The 16,470-nt window shown below is 35.8% G+C and overlaps 3 protein-coding genes across 10 annotated transcripts in view; 2 read left to right on the top strand and 1 right to left on the bottom strand.

Moving 5' to 3' along the window:
- Positions 1-1,482, top strand: part of abr (ABR activator of RhoGEF and GTPase) — a 174,114-nt gene extending 172,632 nt beyond the window's left edge. For 5 of the 6 annotated variants that reach the window (XM_028466146.1, XM_028466147.1, XM_028466148.1 and 2 more), the window contains one exon: positions 54-143. In XM_028466146.1, the coding sequence (XP_028321947.1) occupies positions 54-143 (90 nt within the window). Of the gene's footprint in view, positions 1-53 lie in introns of all 6 variants that reach the window. The other variant, XM_028466145.1, reaches the window with a different exon arrangement.
- A 1,467-nt stretch (positions 1,483-2,949) lies between these two features.
- On the bottom strand, positions 2,950-10,984 carry timm22 (translocase of inner mitochondrial membrane 22 homolog (yeast)). The gene is made up of 4 exons (XM_028466721.1): positions 10,690-10,984; positions 8,247-8,443; positions 3,350-3,422; positions 2,950-3,281 (listed from the first exon to the last, which is right to left on the bottom strand). The coding sequence occupies exons 1-4, from the start codon at positions 10,943-10,945 to the stop codon at positions 3,205-3,207; spliced, it is 603 nt and encodes a 200-aa protein (XP_028322522.1). The 5' UTR covers positions 10,946-10,984; the 3' UTR covers positions 2,950-3,204.
- A 1,025-nt stretch (positions 10,985-12,009) lies between these two features.
- Positions 12,010-16,470, top strand: part of specc1 (sperm antigen with calponin homology and coiled-coil domains 1) — a 98,210-nt gene continuing 93,749 nt past the window's right edge. Inside the window, exon 1 of one of the 3 annotated variants that reach the window (XM_028466694.1) lies at positions 12,010-12,126. The gene's annotated coding sequence lies outside the window, so the exon portion shown is untranslated. The remainder of the gene's footprint in view (positions 12,127-16,470) is intronic. The other 2 variants (XM_028466691.1, XM_028466690.1) reach the window with 2 other exon arrangements.

The following is a 16,470-nucleotide window of genomic DNA, read 5'->3' on the forward strand; positions in this document are numbered from 1 at the left end:
CTTCTTGCCATTGACTACAAATAAATATATTTCCTCCTTCTGATCCCCTGCAGGTCCAGGTGTTACTTTACTACCTGCAGCATCCTCCCATCTCCTTTGCTGAGCTGAAGCGCAACACGCTCTACTTCTCCACTGACGTTTAACCCCAGACACAGCAAACAGCGCCTCCCTCAGGGCTTCGCGTCAACACCAGAATGAAAGAGAGAGAGAGAGAAAATGTTCAGTCCCTTCCACTCAGTAGTGGTGGTGCCCCACCTTCACCTCCACACAGCAGGCAGCTGAGCCCCGCTGTGCAGCGCCCCCTTCTGTCCACCGCCATTCCAACCTGTGTAGAGAACGAAGCAGACGTGATTCCTGGGAGAATGTGTGACGCGACGCATTCAGGGACCACATCGAGAAACTGTGGAAGGTTCCAGGAAGCATTCAGCTGCAGCGGTGCCACCAGTCAGTCGCTCCATATTGACAATTCATCAAAAGGTTTTCATTTTTAACTCAAAAAGAGGGAGTTTAAATGTTTAGTAAAGGAATTCTCCTTTTTCCTTTGTCTCTGGTGGAGGAGGCTGGGCTGTCACCATGTGGATGTACTGGACTGTGTGTGTGTGTGTGTGTGTGTGTGTGTGTGTGTGTGTGTGTGTGTGTGTGTGTGTGTGTGTGTGTGTGTGTGTGTGTGTGTGTGTGTGTGTGTGTGTGTGTGTGTGTGTGTGTGTGTGTGTGTGTGTGTGTTTAAGGGACTATAAAATGTGCTGATGAATGGCTGTAATTCTCCCTCCCTACTGAGTCCTGGCCAAAAACACGTGCTATTTATTTAAAGTCTATATAATATGTGTGCCTGTACAGTTCTGTGCAACGAGGGAGAGGGAGGCTGATTTTTGAAGTTTATTCAGGTAGTGATGATGTTTTTTAAGTGCGATTTTTCTATCTCACCCTGTCATCGGTTGGTAAGCTGTACTAGAAAGATGGATTTCTGAACACTTTATTAGTAGAGACGAGCAGGCACTCTGTGACACGTGGTTTGTTGTTTGGAGGTGTGAAAAGCCACTGAGCAGAACATTTAGCTCTTTTTATTAACTTGTTGGTTTTTGTTGTTGCATTGCAAGCCTGTTCCAAGTGTCTTACTACACTGCTGTAACGTGTAGGATGATTTGTGTAGTTTGCCCTGTTTGCATGTTCGGCTTGTCAATCAAACCAGATCAGGTAATAAATCAGCTAAGGAAGAAAAAAGAAAAGAAACCATCCATCTCTGCTGTGTACAAAGCCAACCTTTCTGCTAGCAAGCCTGCAACATATCTAAAAAAAAAATACTGTAAGCACTGCTAGATGAGTACTGATTGATATTTTTAACATAAGATGAAAATAAAATAAAAACTGTTGTATTTTACTTCCTTTGAGAAGAATTTCAATATACTGTACTTTTGAGGCTAAATGTCAATGTGAACTTTCCCCATTTTTTTAGTAAAAAGAAGTTGTAAGTTATCGAAGCACCGTCACTCACTGTGTGTCTGTCTTTATGAATGCTTTATTAATAATGTGAATTGTCCTATCAATAGATTCTTTTATTGATATATTTACCCACTTGTTTTCTGCACATTGGATTTACATGAGAAGTGTTGCATGTATGGACTTACTTCTGTTTTATTGCAACCACATTTATTAATGTAGTGCATCATTGCAAAACAAACTTCTCAATAGATTAGTATTAATATTACAATGAACCGTTATGTTGTTTGCTTTGGGGAAGCATCAGCCAACAACATTTTCATTTAATCTGCTGTGTTTAAGACATATTTTGGACCTTTTATATATACATATATATATTTTAAGGCACATCTCATCTCGCAGCCTTTATTTTTATTTGTAGCAGTTAAAATGTGTCTTTACTCTCTCTAGTGGCCAAAATAAGAAACTGCTCTGCCTTCAAATCATTGTTTTCACACACACTGTATTGAGTTTTCAGCTAGTATGTGACATAAAACAAGTATTTTTTTATTTTTATTTCCTGCACTCCTGAGCAGGTCAGATATAACGGTAAATTTGTGTCATTCAGTCCAAAAAAGTTGCTTAAATATATATATATATAAAATTTCTTATCAAAAACAACCTTACTTCAACAAACAAACCTTACTTCAATCAACAACAAAACTTTTCAAAGCAAAAAGTGTTTGAAAAAAAATGAAAACTTGATGCATTGAAGAATTGCATTTAAACACTTTTTTCTTTGATACATTTATATTTATTTACTATTTTGATTGCAAAAATGCAAGTAAATGGGAATCCCAAAATTACATTTAAACACTTTTCTCTAAATGAAATTGATTTTTTTTTAATATTGTTCATGAAAGTACAGCACAGAAAAAAAGTATACAAATAAAATAATACATTAACCTAACCCATGTTATTCTCAACCCTGTAATTCTTATAATAAACTAAATTTATATCATACATTTCTGATCAAATGTAATTATAGTAAATTAGTAATGCTTGTTTTGGCTCATTAAAATGCATGAAATGTTGGTCAACCTTTTATTTTACCAACATGTTTTCATCTTTAGCACATGTACATTTTGCAGACACCTCCAAAGTCCAAGCTCTGACCATCACTATTATTATTATTATTATTATTATTATTACTAGCTGTTAGTTTCATCAGTAAAAATATAAATTTAACCTGAGTGGAGACTCCTGTCATTCCAACTATTAGCAGTAATAAATACTTTGTGTAGCTGCTAAAGAACTAATGACATTTCAAGGAAACTTACGCTTTCTAATAATAATTGATGAAAAATAACTTTTACAATAAATGAAATGAAAATGTAATTGTTTTAATAGTGAGAGTGAAGCTTTACCATTTTAAATGTGACGGGTAAAAAGTTACTTCTGTAAAATGTTAGTGGGAACAAGGTCAAAGCAGAATACATTACATCCACTGATTGTAAACAACAAAAAGCAACATAAACAAAAACATCTTTAATAAAAAATTAATATTCACTGAAAACACTAAAGACTTCTTCATCCAGATAAAAAAGTCTTGACGCTCTGATGAGCAGGATTTACAGGATAAACATGATACACGAGGTATTTTTCTGCTCAAACTGGACTTATGGTGAAATGACACCATTGTGACGGTGTGTTCCATCATCACTGCTGAACAGAACGTCTCTGCATTCTTCCTGCAGCACGAGGACAGTGTCACTGGGTAACAATCCATCAACGCAGGTAATACTCGATGGCAGCAGAGAATGCAGCGAAGCCTCCACATCCCAGGACGCCCGCCTTCAGACCAGCTGTGAAACAAACATTCATTAGTCGAGTTAGAGGGACAGATCAGTGACAGAGTCAGCAGGTTAGTTACCACGGAAACCGATGGCTCCTCCCGTCACACAGCCGCTGTAAACGGCGTTCTTCCAGTCTGATTTACCACGGTGCTGAAACACAGACAGACATCGTAAATGATAATTACAATTATGGCGTAATTATAACTGTAATTTTAAAAATCTGTTGTTGTAATGGTAAATAATCTGTAATTGAGTTCAGATAATTGACTTTGTAATTGTAATTTCTATAAAAATTGTCAATTAGAATTTAACACAAATAGATAGGAAATAAATTAGGTGATAGATATTAGTTTTTAGTGTATTTTAGCTGGTTTAGGACCTGTTATCATAAGAGATGCTAACAGAAAGCTAACACAAGAGGTAGGTTGACTTTTATTAGGTTATTTATTTCAGGCTCAGTAATTGTAAATTAACTTTAGTTATAGAGAACCTAATATTAATTGACTTTCTGAGGACTAATTGTAATTGAGAATAGGTAATTGAAAACTTAATTGTAACTGAAAAATGTAATTGAGCCCAACCCTGAGTGATGTGATATATGGTACATTCCCCATGCCTCCAGTTTCACCATTAGAATGGATCAAAATGCTGCTCTGAGTATAAGTGAATCAGAATTATTATGAAGGTATTTTCCTTCATAAACTTGTCAGTGGCTTCAACGAAATATTGAATCAGAATAGTTTTATTTACCAGGTTAAGTTTAAACAGTACCAGCAATGTGACATGGTGAATGGTGCAAAAAAATAAATAATAAGATGAGATATTACATGAAATATTACAAAAATATAATATATAATATAAAATATGCCAGCATGGCGGTTCCGCATCAACAACCAGGGAGTGGGCAGCCATCGATATTCATTCTGTACTGTTGATGACAGCTATTCAGGCAGGTATGAGGATGTGCACATGCATGGTTCATGTGTAGATGTGTAGCTGCACATGTGCACTTAAATATGTGTATATGTGGGGGTGTATGTGCTGTGCAGAGGTAAGTGTATATACTTTTGTATGCAAATGTATATTTCTATCATATCTATTTTGTAGTCATATTTTCACGGTAATTATCTAAGAGGCTCAGGGGTTGGGGTGAGGGGAGGGCGGGGCTTTCTTTGTTTTGTTTGGATCAAGTTTTTGTCTTTTTTGTCCAAATTGTTCAATTGTATAAAAAGAAAAGAAATTGTACACTTTTGTATACAATTATATCTGTGACTTGCATTTCATAAATAAAATCATAAAAAAAAATACAAAAAACAAAAAAGGCAACAAAAACACACAATAGAAAACTAAATAAAGAGCAATCCTCCAAGTTCTCAATCTCCTCTTTGCCATAGATTAAAATAAATTTCCATCCATATTAATAATAATATGTAGGGATGTAATGATTCACTCAACTCCCGATACAATTCGATTCACGTTACTGGGTTCACGATACGATTCTCTCACGATTTATTTTACAAAATGGGACTGTAGAAAAATGATGACTGAAAAATATTCCTTTTTTTTGGGGGGGGGGGGATACTATAAAAAACTATACTGTTTTCCTTTTATTTTTCATTGTCAAAATAATCCCTTGATTAACTATTCAAAACAATGCAATTTAACTAAAAATAATCTTGAATGAAATAAATAAAGGAATAATACAAATGAAGAAGAAGCCTATTAATTTAAATTCTGGTTCTATAGTAAACAATGCAAAACTGCATAATTCTTTTTAAAAGTGCAGCTGAAAATGTATTTTGTACCTTAACAATTGGACTTAAAAAAAAAAAAAAAAAGTCATTTCACTGTATTTACGTCAAATATTTGTTTGGACCTGAAGAGGGCGCTGGTAACCTAGTGGTCGGTTGGCACGCAGCTAATCTAGCAGTGAAGACGAGATGCTATGCTAGCAGACAGAGCTAATAAAAAAATTGTGACTTTTACAGATATTCACGTAATATTACAGATAGTTTTTGGTGCTAAAGGGGCAAGGAATCATTTATGAACATGTTTAAAAAAAGGTGGCCAGAAAGAAAGTATTAGCAGATTCCGCCCGCCGCCAACACTTCTGGATACCGCCTACTGGTTAAAAAATTTTCACAGTATCGTTGTGAATCGTGATACCTATGAATCGATTTTTAACTGCGTTACGATTAATCGTTACATCCCAATGATACAGTACAGCACTCCCATTTTTTCCTTCTTCAAAAATCGCAATAAAAAGCACAATCCAGATCTGTGGAGCAATTAAAGAACCAATCCAAAATAAGCGAGTCAAATTTCATGAAGTTCAATCATTTACGAACGTGAATTTTTTAATTTCACCAATGATGAGAGGATTTATTTAGTTTGTTTGATTTGATTTCTTCATTACAAATAAAAACAAAACAGTAGTTTGCATTTTCATATTCTTAAGTATCTTAGTTTACATGAGTGAAAAGGAGTAGGAAGAAATATAAACTAATCTAATCCTACCACTGTCATTTATTTCAATAATTCCTAACTAAATTCCTAATTTTCCAAACTAATCCATAATCAGTGTATTCATTCAGATCTAAAATCTTCCATGGTGTCAGGTCCATCTTTGGTTAAAAGGTTGTCAAAATCCTCTAAGTACAACAAGTATTACCTCGTTGGCAAAGCTAATGATTCCAAAAAGACGACATTAACAGAACTTTATACAGTATGAAACAACAGAAACACATTAGGGGTCTATGGTACAAAACTAGATTAGATTCATCTCCGTTAGCTGGCTTCAACTAACCAAACATTGCCTGTCAGACAGGAGCTGTCTTATGAACGTCGATCACCTATGATCACATCACGCTAATTTAAGCCAAGTGATTACGGCCATGCTACGTGCACATGAAAGGGGTGGAGATTGCAGCATCTGACCATTCAATGAAGAGAACTGGCAGACTGAGCATCTTTACAATTAATAGAGGAACAGATTATGATTTCAAACAAATATAATGAATATAAATCCATGATGACAGAGCACAGCAGGAGGCGGGGCTTTTATACTCGCTCAGATCTAATCCACTTCAATAACTTGGTACCGATCAGATTGCTGAAGTTTAAAATGATGAATAATTCAAATCCATAATTCAGATCAAAGACAACCATGTTCAACTCAGGAAGGAAGCTGCTGACATTGTGAATGCGTAATTCATCCATTAGATGATAAACAGACAGCGCTCTGCAGTTAAACTTTACTACAGCACACACAAGTTTCTATTCAAGTAGACCTCTATCACACACACTGGGATGAGAGCACATTGTTTATGTCCCTGCTGAGGCTGTCAGTGTGTAAATGAATGAATTAATGACTTCACCTGCATACGATCGACACACAGTTCATCAGCTGACTGTAAGTCAGTCCATTACATATAAATCTATATCTTTCCAAAAGGATGTCATCGGTAAATGAAAGGATTGCATTTATTATTAATAATAAATTTTTTTAACTCAGCTGTCAGATCTGCCCCCACCAGGATCATCTAACAACGGGCAGGTTGTTTTCTATGAGATATGATTTGTCAGGAGGCGGGGCTTTAGGGCTCGCTAACATCCAATCCAGAGCCAAACCTGGTCGTGACCAGGTTAGCCATTCAGCATTAATTGCCATAGTGATTAAGCTCCAGCGAGCTTTGTAGGACAGCACACACTGATTAAATACCAGAAGTTAGTACAATAAGAGGTCATCTAGATTTGTAGTATACCCCCAAAATGAGTCCACAAACACAACAACAACAACAAACACATAATGAGAAATAGCATATAAAAGAAAAACCAAAATACACAAAACAACAACAAAAGTAAACAAAGCCTTTGTTCGTTCCTGTATTAATGGTCTGATTAATTATTATTCTAAATTATATCTCAAATGTTAATGTGACCCTTGAATCGATCCCATTTTTGTAGCCCCGCCCCCCGCTGTGATAAAAAGATTGTCTATCTCAGTTTTAAACCAATTGTCTGAGATACTGAATACATTCCTCTCACGGCCATTTGTCATTATTTTGGATGAGTTGATGAACATGTGCAGTTATCATTTTTAGTCAGATTTTATCTTTTTATTCTTTATTTGTTTTTATATTTACTGTTTAGCTGTTTTCCTTGTGCATGTTGTGCGTTTTTAGGCTCCTCTATCTTGTCTGTGTGTGTGCATGGATTTTCCTCTTGCTTCCACACAGGTGACAAACACTAAGTACAGTACGTAGCCAATGGGATATTGTGGCTGTACAATAATGTGCTACTACGTGACCATAAGACAAATGTATTTTTTCTTGTTATTAAATAATATCATTTATTTATCTTTTTGTTTATCATTACTCATCCCATGCTTATATATAATTAGGTAAAAATGGTGAGTTGTATAAATACAAACATATATTGGTATAATATCTCTCCCACTCACAACCTCCTTCCTCCACTAATGTAACACAAACAAAGAGCAATGCACTTCATTCATGTACGACTATCAGTAGCATCAAAATGAGAGCAAGGGAAAGACAAAACATGTCGACCAGTTTAATAGATTATTAGGAATAATAATTAAAGTTATGAGAAATGAACACAAGAAAAGGATTAAATTACAGGCAGAAATGTTTTTTGTTTTTCTAATTTCAATGGATTTTATGTAGAGTAAAAATAAATATGAAAAAACAGTAAAATTCACATTAACCTTCAAATATTTGGACTTGTGGATAATAAACAGTCTTCTCAGCACCAGAGGGCGCTACACATGTGTTTTATGTACATATAATAACCCACAGATGAAAAGAGCTTTCTGATAAGTCTGAATGATGCACACATTTACAATTTTTTTTTAACAAATATTTGAAACAAAAAAAAGACGGGTTGAGCATCCGTTCGCATGTGTGTATCTGTGCACGCACACACACACACACACACACACACACAACCTACTGATTCAATGATGCACTCAGTGCAGGAAAACATGGCTCCCACGATGGCAAAGTTCTTGGCGTAGGACATGCCCCTCTGGCCCATGTCTTTCAGCACTTCTCGCGCTGTCGGAGTCTTCAGGGGGTCTTTGGGGTCGAAGCCCACGTTGGTATCGATGCCGGCGGTGAAAACACCAAACGCTCCACCGAGGACAAAGCCTGAGGAGAACAGAATGATGCAGCTAAAGCTTCTACTTTGTTAAGGACGGTTGCACCGGGGTCATTCCAGGTCATTCCATCACATTTCACAAATGGCAAACGCCCTGAAGTCTAAACTAATTCAGAAATGTTATCAATTGTTCTGTGATTATTCAATAGGCACAATGCTTATATGTGACTCATCGTTGGTGATTTGTACAATCTATGTATATAGCTCAAATCTGATCAAATGACAGTGAGCTGAGACATATGCAGAGTTGTTTACTAAAAGCCCAAACATGTTCCAGCCCCAAACCCAGACAAACTTTGTTCCAATACTGAGAGGCTGGTACAGTATGTCCACCAGATAGGATCTATAACATATACTGTTGTATATTCTGAGAGAGTAGCTGTACTACTAAACCACATTTCAGTTTCCTATGTGATGTAGTTCCTGAGATACTGAAAGCTGAAATGGAAGAAAAATAAGGACGCACGAAAATCAACACCTATATCCCCCTCACTAAATTGATCATATCTCAAAAGTAAAAAAGGATTCGTACAATCAAACTAAAAATGTGCAGTGTATCTATTTGGGGTGTCCCGATCCGATATTGATATCGGTCTGATATCAGCCAGAAAAGTTCTGTAGGGTGGTTTGTTCAGGGGGAGGTCTGGGTTAGGACTCACTCACTAATTCATCTAACTGTGCTTTACATGTTCTCAGAAGTAACAAAAGCATCGACTCTTAAACAAGTATTTTAATACAAAATACCTATAAAAATATATATCACAGAAATATCTTACTCTATGAATAATATTAAATTCGTGTATGATGTGTTTTGTACTGTTATTGTATAAATAAAAACAAGTTTATAAAACATAGATATATCTCAATATTATAATTTTCTATATCGCCAAAATAGATAACTTGATATATTTTGAATCACGATATATTGCCCAGCTCTACTCTATATTGCTAAAAACGTTTTGGGACACCTCTCTGTTGAAATGAATCCATTTATTTCAATCATGTCCATGGTCAAAAATGAAACTAAACATGTAAGCAAACATTAGTCTAAGATAAAGCAGGATATATATATATATATATATATATATATATAAAAAATGGTAAATCTAACGTGTTCCTAATTTTACCGGTAGATGTTTAACTTTTAATAACTGCTTGATTATCCCAGAGAGGCCAGATGGGCACATAATATTAATAAAAACATAATGGCACAAAACACACACTGTGCATACATGTTATGTAAAGATGTAGCATGGAAAAATACTGTAAACTCTTTAGTCTGTTAATGCTAAACTCACCAGCCATGTTTTTGTCAATACGATATAGTCACATGACTTCCGGTAACGTCATCGGCCACGTACGAATAGAACTGGGGCTTGTCCCTACGTCTGTGTACGTCTAGCCTTCATATATCTATATATATTGATATTGGCATCAGCCCTAAAAATCCCATATCAGCCAAGCTCAACAAATTATAGAATTCATATCAAATCGGCACCAATAAGGTATCACGATAAAATATATAAAAAGAATAGTCCCAGCTCTACTAGAAACATTTATGTTAAATCAAACCTGAGCAATGTCTGGCAATATTATAAGAAAGTGTCTATTTGTACGGCTGCCGTATGGACAACCCCCGGTGCTATTGGTACGATTACCGAAGTGCACGTACGTAGCGTCTTAGGGTTAGGGTAAACCCAGGGTTAGGTTTAGGGTAAGGTTTAGTCTTAGTCACGTGACCGAAACTGACTAATGACTGACTTATCACGTGACCTAAACTGGCCAAATAGGGGCGCTGTGTACAAATAGAAAGTCGGTATATTGATACGGCAATATATATATGTAGCTTGGAGGAAAAAAGAGACCGCCCGCGGAGGGTGAGGAAGAGTTTTATATATATATATACGACTTATGTAGTTTTTCATTTTAACATATTGAACACGGCAAATTCCACATTCAAAAATACATATCCGACAAATATAAAGATGTTAGGGTTAAAATAAAAGGGTTAGCGGGTAGCTTAAAATAAATATGAGCTAAAATACAACTGACGGAACTTTAAGTCACGTGGTGCACCTATCACGTGATCTAAACTCTCCAATGACGGGCGCTGCATATGCAATGAGTGGCAGTCTAATATTACCACAGGTGTGTTGGTGGTGTTACAGCCTAGTTTAAGCTCATTAATGTTCTGTAATTAAACTGAGACACCCTAGTGTTCATGTGTGTGTCTAACCTCCCACACAGGCCAGCACAGCCTTAAAGGCGCAGCTCTCCATGCCCCGTTCAATCATCTTCTGCTCGTCAGACTTTGCAGGCACCGGTAGTCCCCCCATCACCGCCGGGTTCAGCTCCTTCACGGCCCGTTTGTTTCCTATCAGGTGCTCCAGGACGGCGCTGTATTGGACAGGCAGATCCTCCAGACTCCCAGCCGAAGCCGGGGTCTGTGAAACCGAGGCAGCAACATCTCCAGGTCCCATGGAAGCCGCCATGCTTCCCAATGACACCCTTCAATGACGTAAATAAATTACTCTACGTCATAGCACACAGTGGACAGGGTGGCCAGATACAGCTGACTAATTAATAATCGTAAAGCTGTTAAGAAGCTGCAACATGCCAACAATTCACTTGCTACTATATAAATAACGTGGATTGTTAACTTCGCTGTAGACTTCTTTACTTATAAAACGTATTTAAAAAACCAACAGAGGCGCTGGAAACCAACAGACCTGGCAACATTGCCTCAGTGTAAATGTAGCGGAAGGTAAAGAGAAGCAGATTCTACACTTTTTATGATCATATTTATTTCATATAAAATGCGTATCACATGTGCAGAAAACATTGATTCACATCCACACAAAGGCAACTGACTGATGAGACTGTCACATATAGAATGGCTTTAAAACTCACTGAAAAGGGATTTTAAAAAATGTTGACGTAGTCAACGTCAAGACACGTTTTGATAATGTGATCTGAAGATCACAACATGACAACGTATATGTAAGATTCCGTTTATATAAAACATAAAAAAAAATTAAATTATAATAATAATTTACTTTGAATATAATGATTTTTATGAAAATTTAAACCATTTTAAATTTGGGAATTAACCTATTGCCCGGTTTTTTTAGCTTATATATATATATAAGTTTTATTTAAACTAATTTAAATACAATACAACACGATGTAATACAGAAATGGGCATACGACTGCAAAGGAATAGGAAGACAATAAAAGGAACAGATAACAAAAGAATAATAAACGAAATAATCAGAAGGGATGGCTTAGGTGTCAGTGTTGATATATTTCTTGAATGTTTTCTATACATGTTTATGGCCTTATTGTTTGCAGTGGTTTCAATTGTGTGAAAATACTGGGTTATTTCGTTTTGAAGGTGATGTTGATTTGGCTCCATTTGGTATTTAGCAAGAATATTAGTGTTCTTCAGGATTTTTTAGGTTTTGGTGGAGGGCATGTGTGTCCTTCCGTTTTGCTTGCATCGTAAACACTACATTTCCCAGGATGCCCCTCGACCACTGCGCCAAACAGCAGAGCCAAACAGACTACACGCGCTCCACCTCCTGGCTGCTCGCGCCTCACTGTTGACACCTTAATGAGCTGTGTGCGCGCGGCGGTAGCATCGCGCTCTTCTGACGGCGGCAAAGCTGAACAGGTGAGACAACAAACTCTGTCGTTTAATTCAGACCTTGGTGTCGCTAGTTTGGGTCAGTTTGTGGAGTTTAAGGAGGTTTGGTTAAAGTCGTGATGTGGCGGCTGCTCTCAGAGCGTCACCGGGTCCAGCGCGTGTTGTGTGTCCGGTAACAGTGACTGATGAGCAGAGCAGAGCTGTGGCTTTGGACATAAGAACACCTTCAGTCTGAGGCACGTCTGTCCTCATTCCATCTGTAGATGTGCACAAGCCAAGGTTGTTGTCATCATACCTGGATCTATCTCATCCTCTAAAGCCGAGAAATAGCCAATCCTCACCGGGATGTTGGTTCCCTTTAACACGACAGCGAACAGTGACCGAGGAATCAGCACAAAATACCGACGTTTGTTTTATTATCTTATTTGAAACCATCGAGTTATTTCATCCAAGGTTGTTGAATATGCTGCAGGCAGTCAAAGTCACGTTAGTTCACTAATAAAAAAAAAAAAAAACACATTATACCTGCATTTTATTCAACCTTGGGATGTAGGCCAACCATAAACAAATAAGTGATTAGCAATACACGGGGCTTATTATATAAGCTTTGTTTTTTGAAGATATGATGATGTTTTTGTATTTTGCTTCCAGAGTGACCCTTTTTTTGCACTTTAAACAGGAAAAATTTGTATTATTTATTTATTTCCTTTTTTTTATTATTCAATTCAATTCAACTTTATTTGTATGGTGCAATTTACAACAAAGTCATCTCATTGCGCTCATCAAAATGTAAAAGTAAGAAATAAAAAAACCCAACAAGATCCACATGAACATCAGTATTCCTAATGAGATGAAAAATTTATGGTAAAAAAAAAAGCAAATATTTTTCCAACTGCAATTTTTTTTTTCCCTTTCCAAAATATTGTCATTATCGTTATCAGGAACATTTTATCGTCTATCATATTATAATTTCGTGAACTGTCATGAAAAAATAAAAGATCGATTAATCACAATTTTATTATTTTATATTATGATTATAAATCACTTCTTAAATTTCCAAAGATCAAATTTTTCGATTTTTAAATTGTAATACAAACTAGGCAAGTCTTATTCTAATTTGGATAATTATAATACAATATACAATATTGAAGGTGCTGCGAGGTGTTACTGAAAAGAAAAGTGAAATAGTTCAGCAGCTGACTGATGATAAAAGAAAAGTCATTGATTGAAAATAATCATTATTAATCCAACATTGGTTTGTAATATATTCGAGACTTCAATAATCAGAATGAAATCTGGACATTGGACTGGTTAACCATCCCTAATATACTGTATATATATAACTGAACCAATGTGTATATATACACAGTGGAGGAAATACTTATTTGATCCCCTGCAGGTTTCATAAGTTTGACTGATTACAAAAAAGTAATAATATTTATGGTACTTTTATTTTAACAGAAACAGAATATCAAAATAAGAATCCAGAAAAAAGTTGTATTAGATATGATTTTAAAAAAAATCTTCTCATTTATTATTCATTGATTCAGTCATATACCAAAATCTATTTAATTTGGAAAAGTGTTGCTTCTCGTGTCAAATGTTGTTATGCGATTAATCTGAATAATTAATTAAAAACTCGCTAATTAATTAGATTTTTGTTATCTAGTCCCACCACTAATATATATATATTTATATAGTTGTAAATGCCTTTTAAACCAAAAGTTGAAATTATTGTTTTGCATCCCATTTTACCCATTTTACCATTTGCAGTAACCACTGTTCTATATCTTCTATATCCTCTCCATTCTTCATTATAGGACGATGAAGCATATGGTGGAATGTCGTTATCACCAGTTTCATAGTCTAGCATGTTGTAAACTTTCGACAAAGTTGCACGATAATGCATTTATTCAATAGTGATGTATTAATGTGTTTTTGATATGCATATGTAAACCAAATACAAACCAATAATTGTCCTGTTTGGCAAACTGTGATTAACCGTCATTAGGGAAAGATTAGTTTAACTTTAATGTGTCACTCCCAGTCTGCCTCTGCCTAATAAATTAAGAAATCCCTTTAGAAGAATTAGAAAGTGTGCACCCTGTTACATCTGGTGCTAAGCCAACACAGCATTTCTTGATAAGGGCGTTGTGCCAACACTCAGTGTCGTAAATGAAGGATCATCCTGCGCTGCTTGGCAGCTTGAAAACCAGTAAAAATGTGTTGAACGCTTCAGTCTCTGCTAAAAATATACCTGCAAGATAATGGCTTGTATTCAGGTTTTATGACCTTAAGCTCAGCGAACGAGTTGTGCAGCATGACAAGATCTAAGCCACGCTGCATTTAAAATCTCTGATATATATTATATTTATTCAATCGTAGAATGCAGTAGATATTAATTTCTGTTGAAGGTTAACATGTTTGTAACCAATTGGTTAATAATAAATGGGTCAGTTTTTCTCATACCTACTGTTGCTGTCTATTGTTCTGTGTTTGAGTAACATCACTTGATCAAGCCTTTTCTAACATTCCACACTACAAAATAAGTTATAAAACTATGTATGATGCGTGCTTATATCGCATCGGCCTGATATCGGTATCGGCCAATACCCAAGGCTGCATTATCGGTATTGTATCGAAAGTGAAAAAGTTGTATCGGGACATCCCTACTTGCAAACATGTTGGGTGTGCTGCTGTTGAATAATGGTTAAGCTTAAACACTGAAACTAAATTTTGACAGTTTTGACAGACTTTATCACAGAACATGTAAAATCTAAAAATAATTCCTATTTAAATTAAACGACTAACGAACCAAATATCTTCAAATGTTTTCAGTTTTGTTTTTCCAGGAAAATCTCATTTGAACTGTTGAATCTCTGCGTTGGCAGGAAGCGTTCCTCATAATTTGAACTTTTTGCTGCTGCTCATCAGTTAGTTTGAAACTAGTAACCAGCTCTGTGTGTGTGTGTGTTTGTGTCTGTGCGTGTGTGTGCATTTATCACATGATCAGCCAGCTGGTAGTTCCTCATTAAAACCCTTTCGTGTGAAGTGAAGCATTGTTGTGTTTCATGCATATGTGAGAGGTTTATGTGCCTTTAATGGCTCTTTAAATGCTCCATTGTGTGTGGACTATCCTGACTAAGCTAGTGGTTGTAAACATGACTCCACCTATTTCCATTTATGCTACACTACAGTAGAGACAGGCAACGTTAACACAGCAGGGGCCACAAAAATGGGATTGTCTCAATCTGAGGGCCATATTTTAAACGTTTGTCAGCATTAATTTTAACACAGGGAAGTTAATAGGGTTTTGTGTGTTTTTGGAGTCATTTTGTGTATTTTTGTTGTTGTTTTGTATATTTTTGTCATTCTGTATATTTTTGTTGTTTTGCATGTCATGAGTCTTGTTGTGTTTTTGTTGTGTTTTTTTGTCTTTTTGTGTGTATTTTTGCAGTTTCTTTGTGTATTTTTCTGTAAACTTGTGTGTTTTTGGAGTTTTTTGTCTATTTACATTGGGGCCACATAATAATAATTGTTATTTTGTGTAGTTTTCTCTAATTTTGTATGATTTTGAAGTTGTGTATGTTTTTGCAGTTTTTCTAATGCCGTTTCTGTTAAAGTATTGTTGGTGTAAATGAGTTTGTGTCTGAGTTCACCTCTTTCTTATTGTCATAACTTTAATAGAGTAAACATTACTAGCGTTACTTAGGATTAAGAAGTTAAAATAGGAAATATATCCTTTTTGACCACACCCACTAAAGACTGTTGCTATAGTATTCCTTACCATCTGCTAGTCTCTCATATTACACTCTGTGTTTGGCTGGTTTACATTTATTTGTTGCATAATGTATGATGCAATTTAATCATATTTACATTTTTCAATGGGGTTTTGTATCAGGCATGCAGATTTAACCACTCAATTGTTTTCAAATTTAAACATTCAGCATTTGAGTTTGAAGAGTGGATTATTATAAAATGAATAATTTTCAACGTTCACTCAGTATTCTTGGTTGTGTTTCATATAGTTTATACTTCTTTGACTTTACTCTAAACTTGTGAAGTCGTGATGTTGGGACGCCACCAACAATACAGTGAGAAAAGCCTTTTTGTGGCTGATGGAAGCAGTCACTACTCAACATCACTGACAGTCTGGCTCTGTGTGATCTAAGAAGACAGAATGTTTATCTGTCCTCACTCAGTTGTAAGGTCTGCTCTGCATACAGCTCTAGTGCCATTTATCTATTCTCCTCAGCAGCTAAGGAGATATTAATAGTGGCAATAATAACAATTAGCTGATAAAAGCAGATCATTGTGACATTCAGCTACATTTGTGAATACAATTTCTTTTTTAATTTGCTGATTCACAGA

This window comes from Gouania willdenowi, chromosome 14, assembly GCF_900634775.1.
Source record: "Gouania willdenowi chromosome 14, fGouWil2.1, whole genome shotgun sequence".
In the NCBI taxonomy this organism is placed as follows: domain Eukaryota; kingdom Metazoa; phylum Chordata; class Actinopteri; order Blenniiformes; family Gobiesocidae; genus Gouania; species Gouania willdenowi.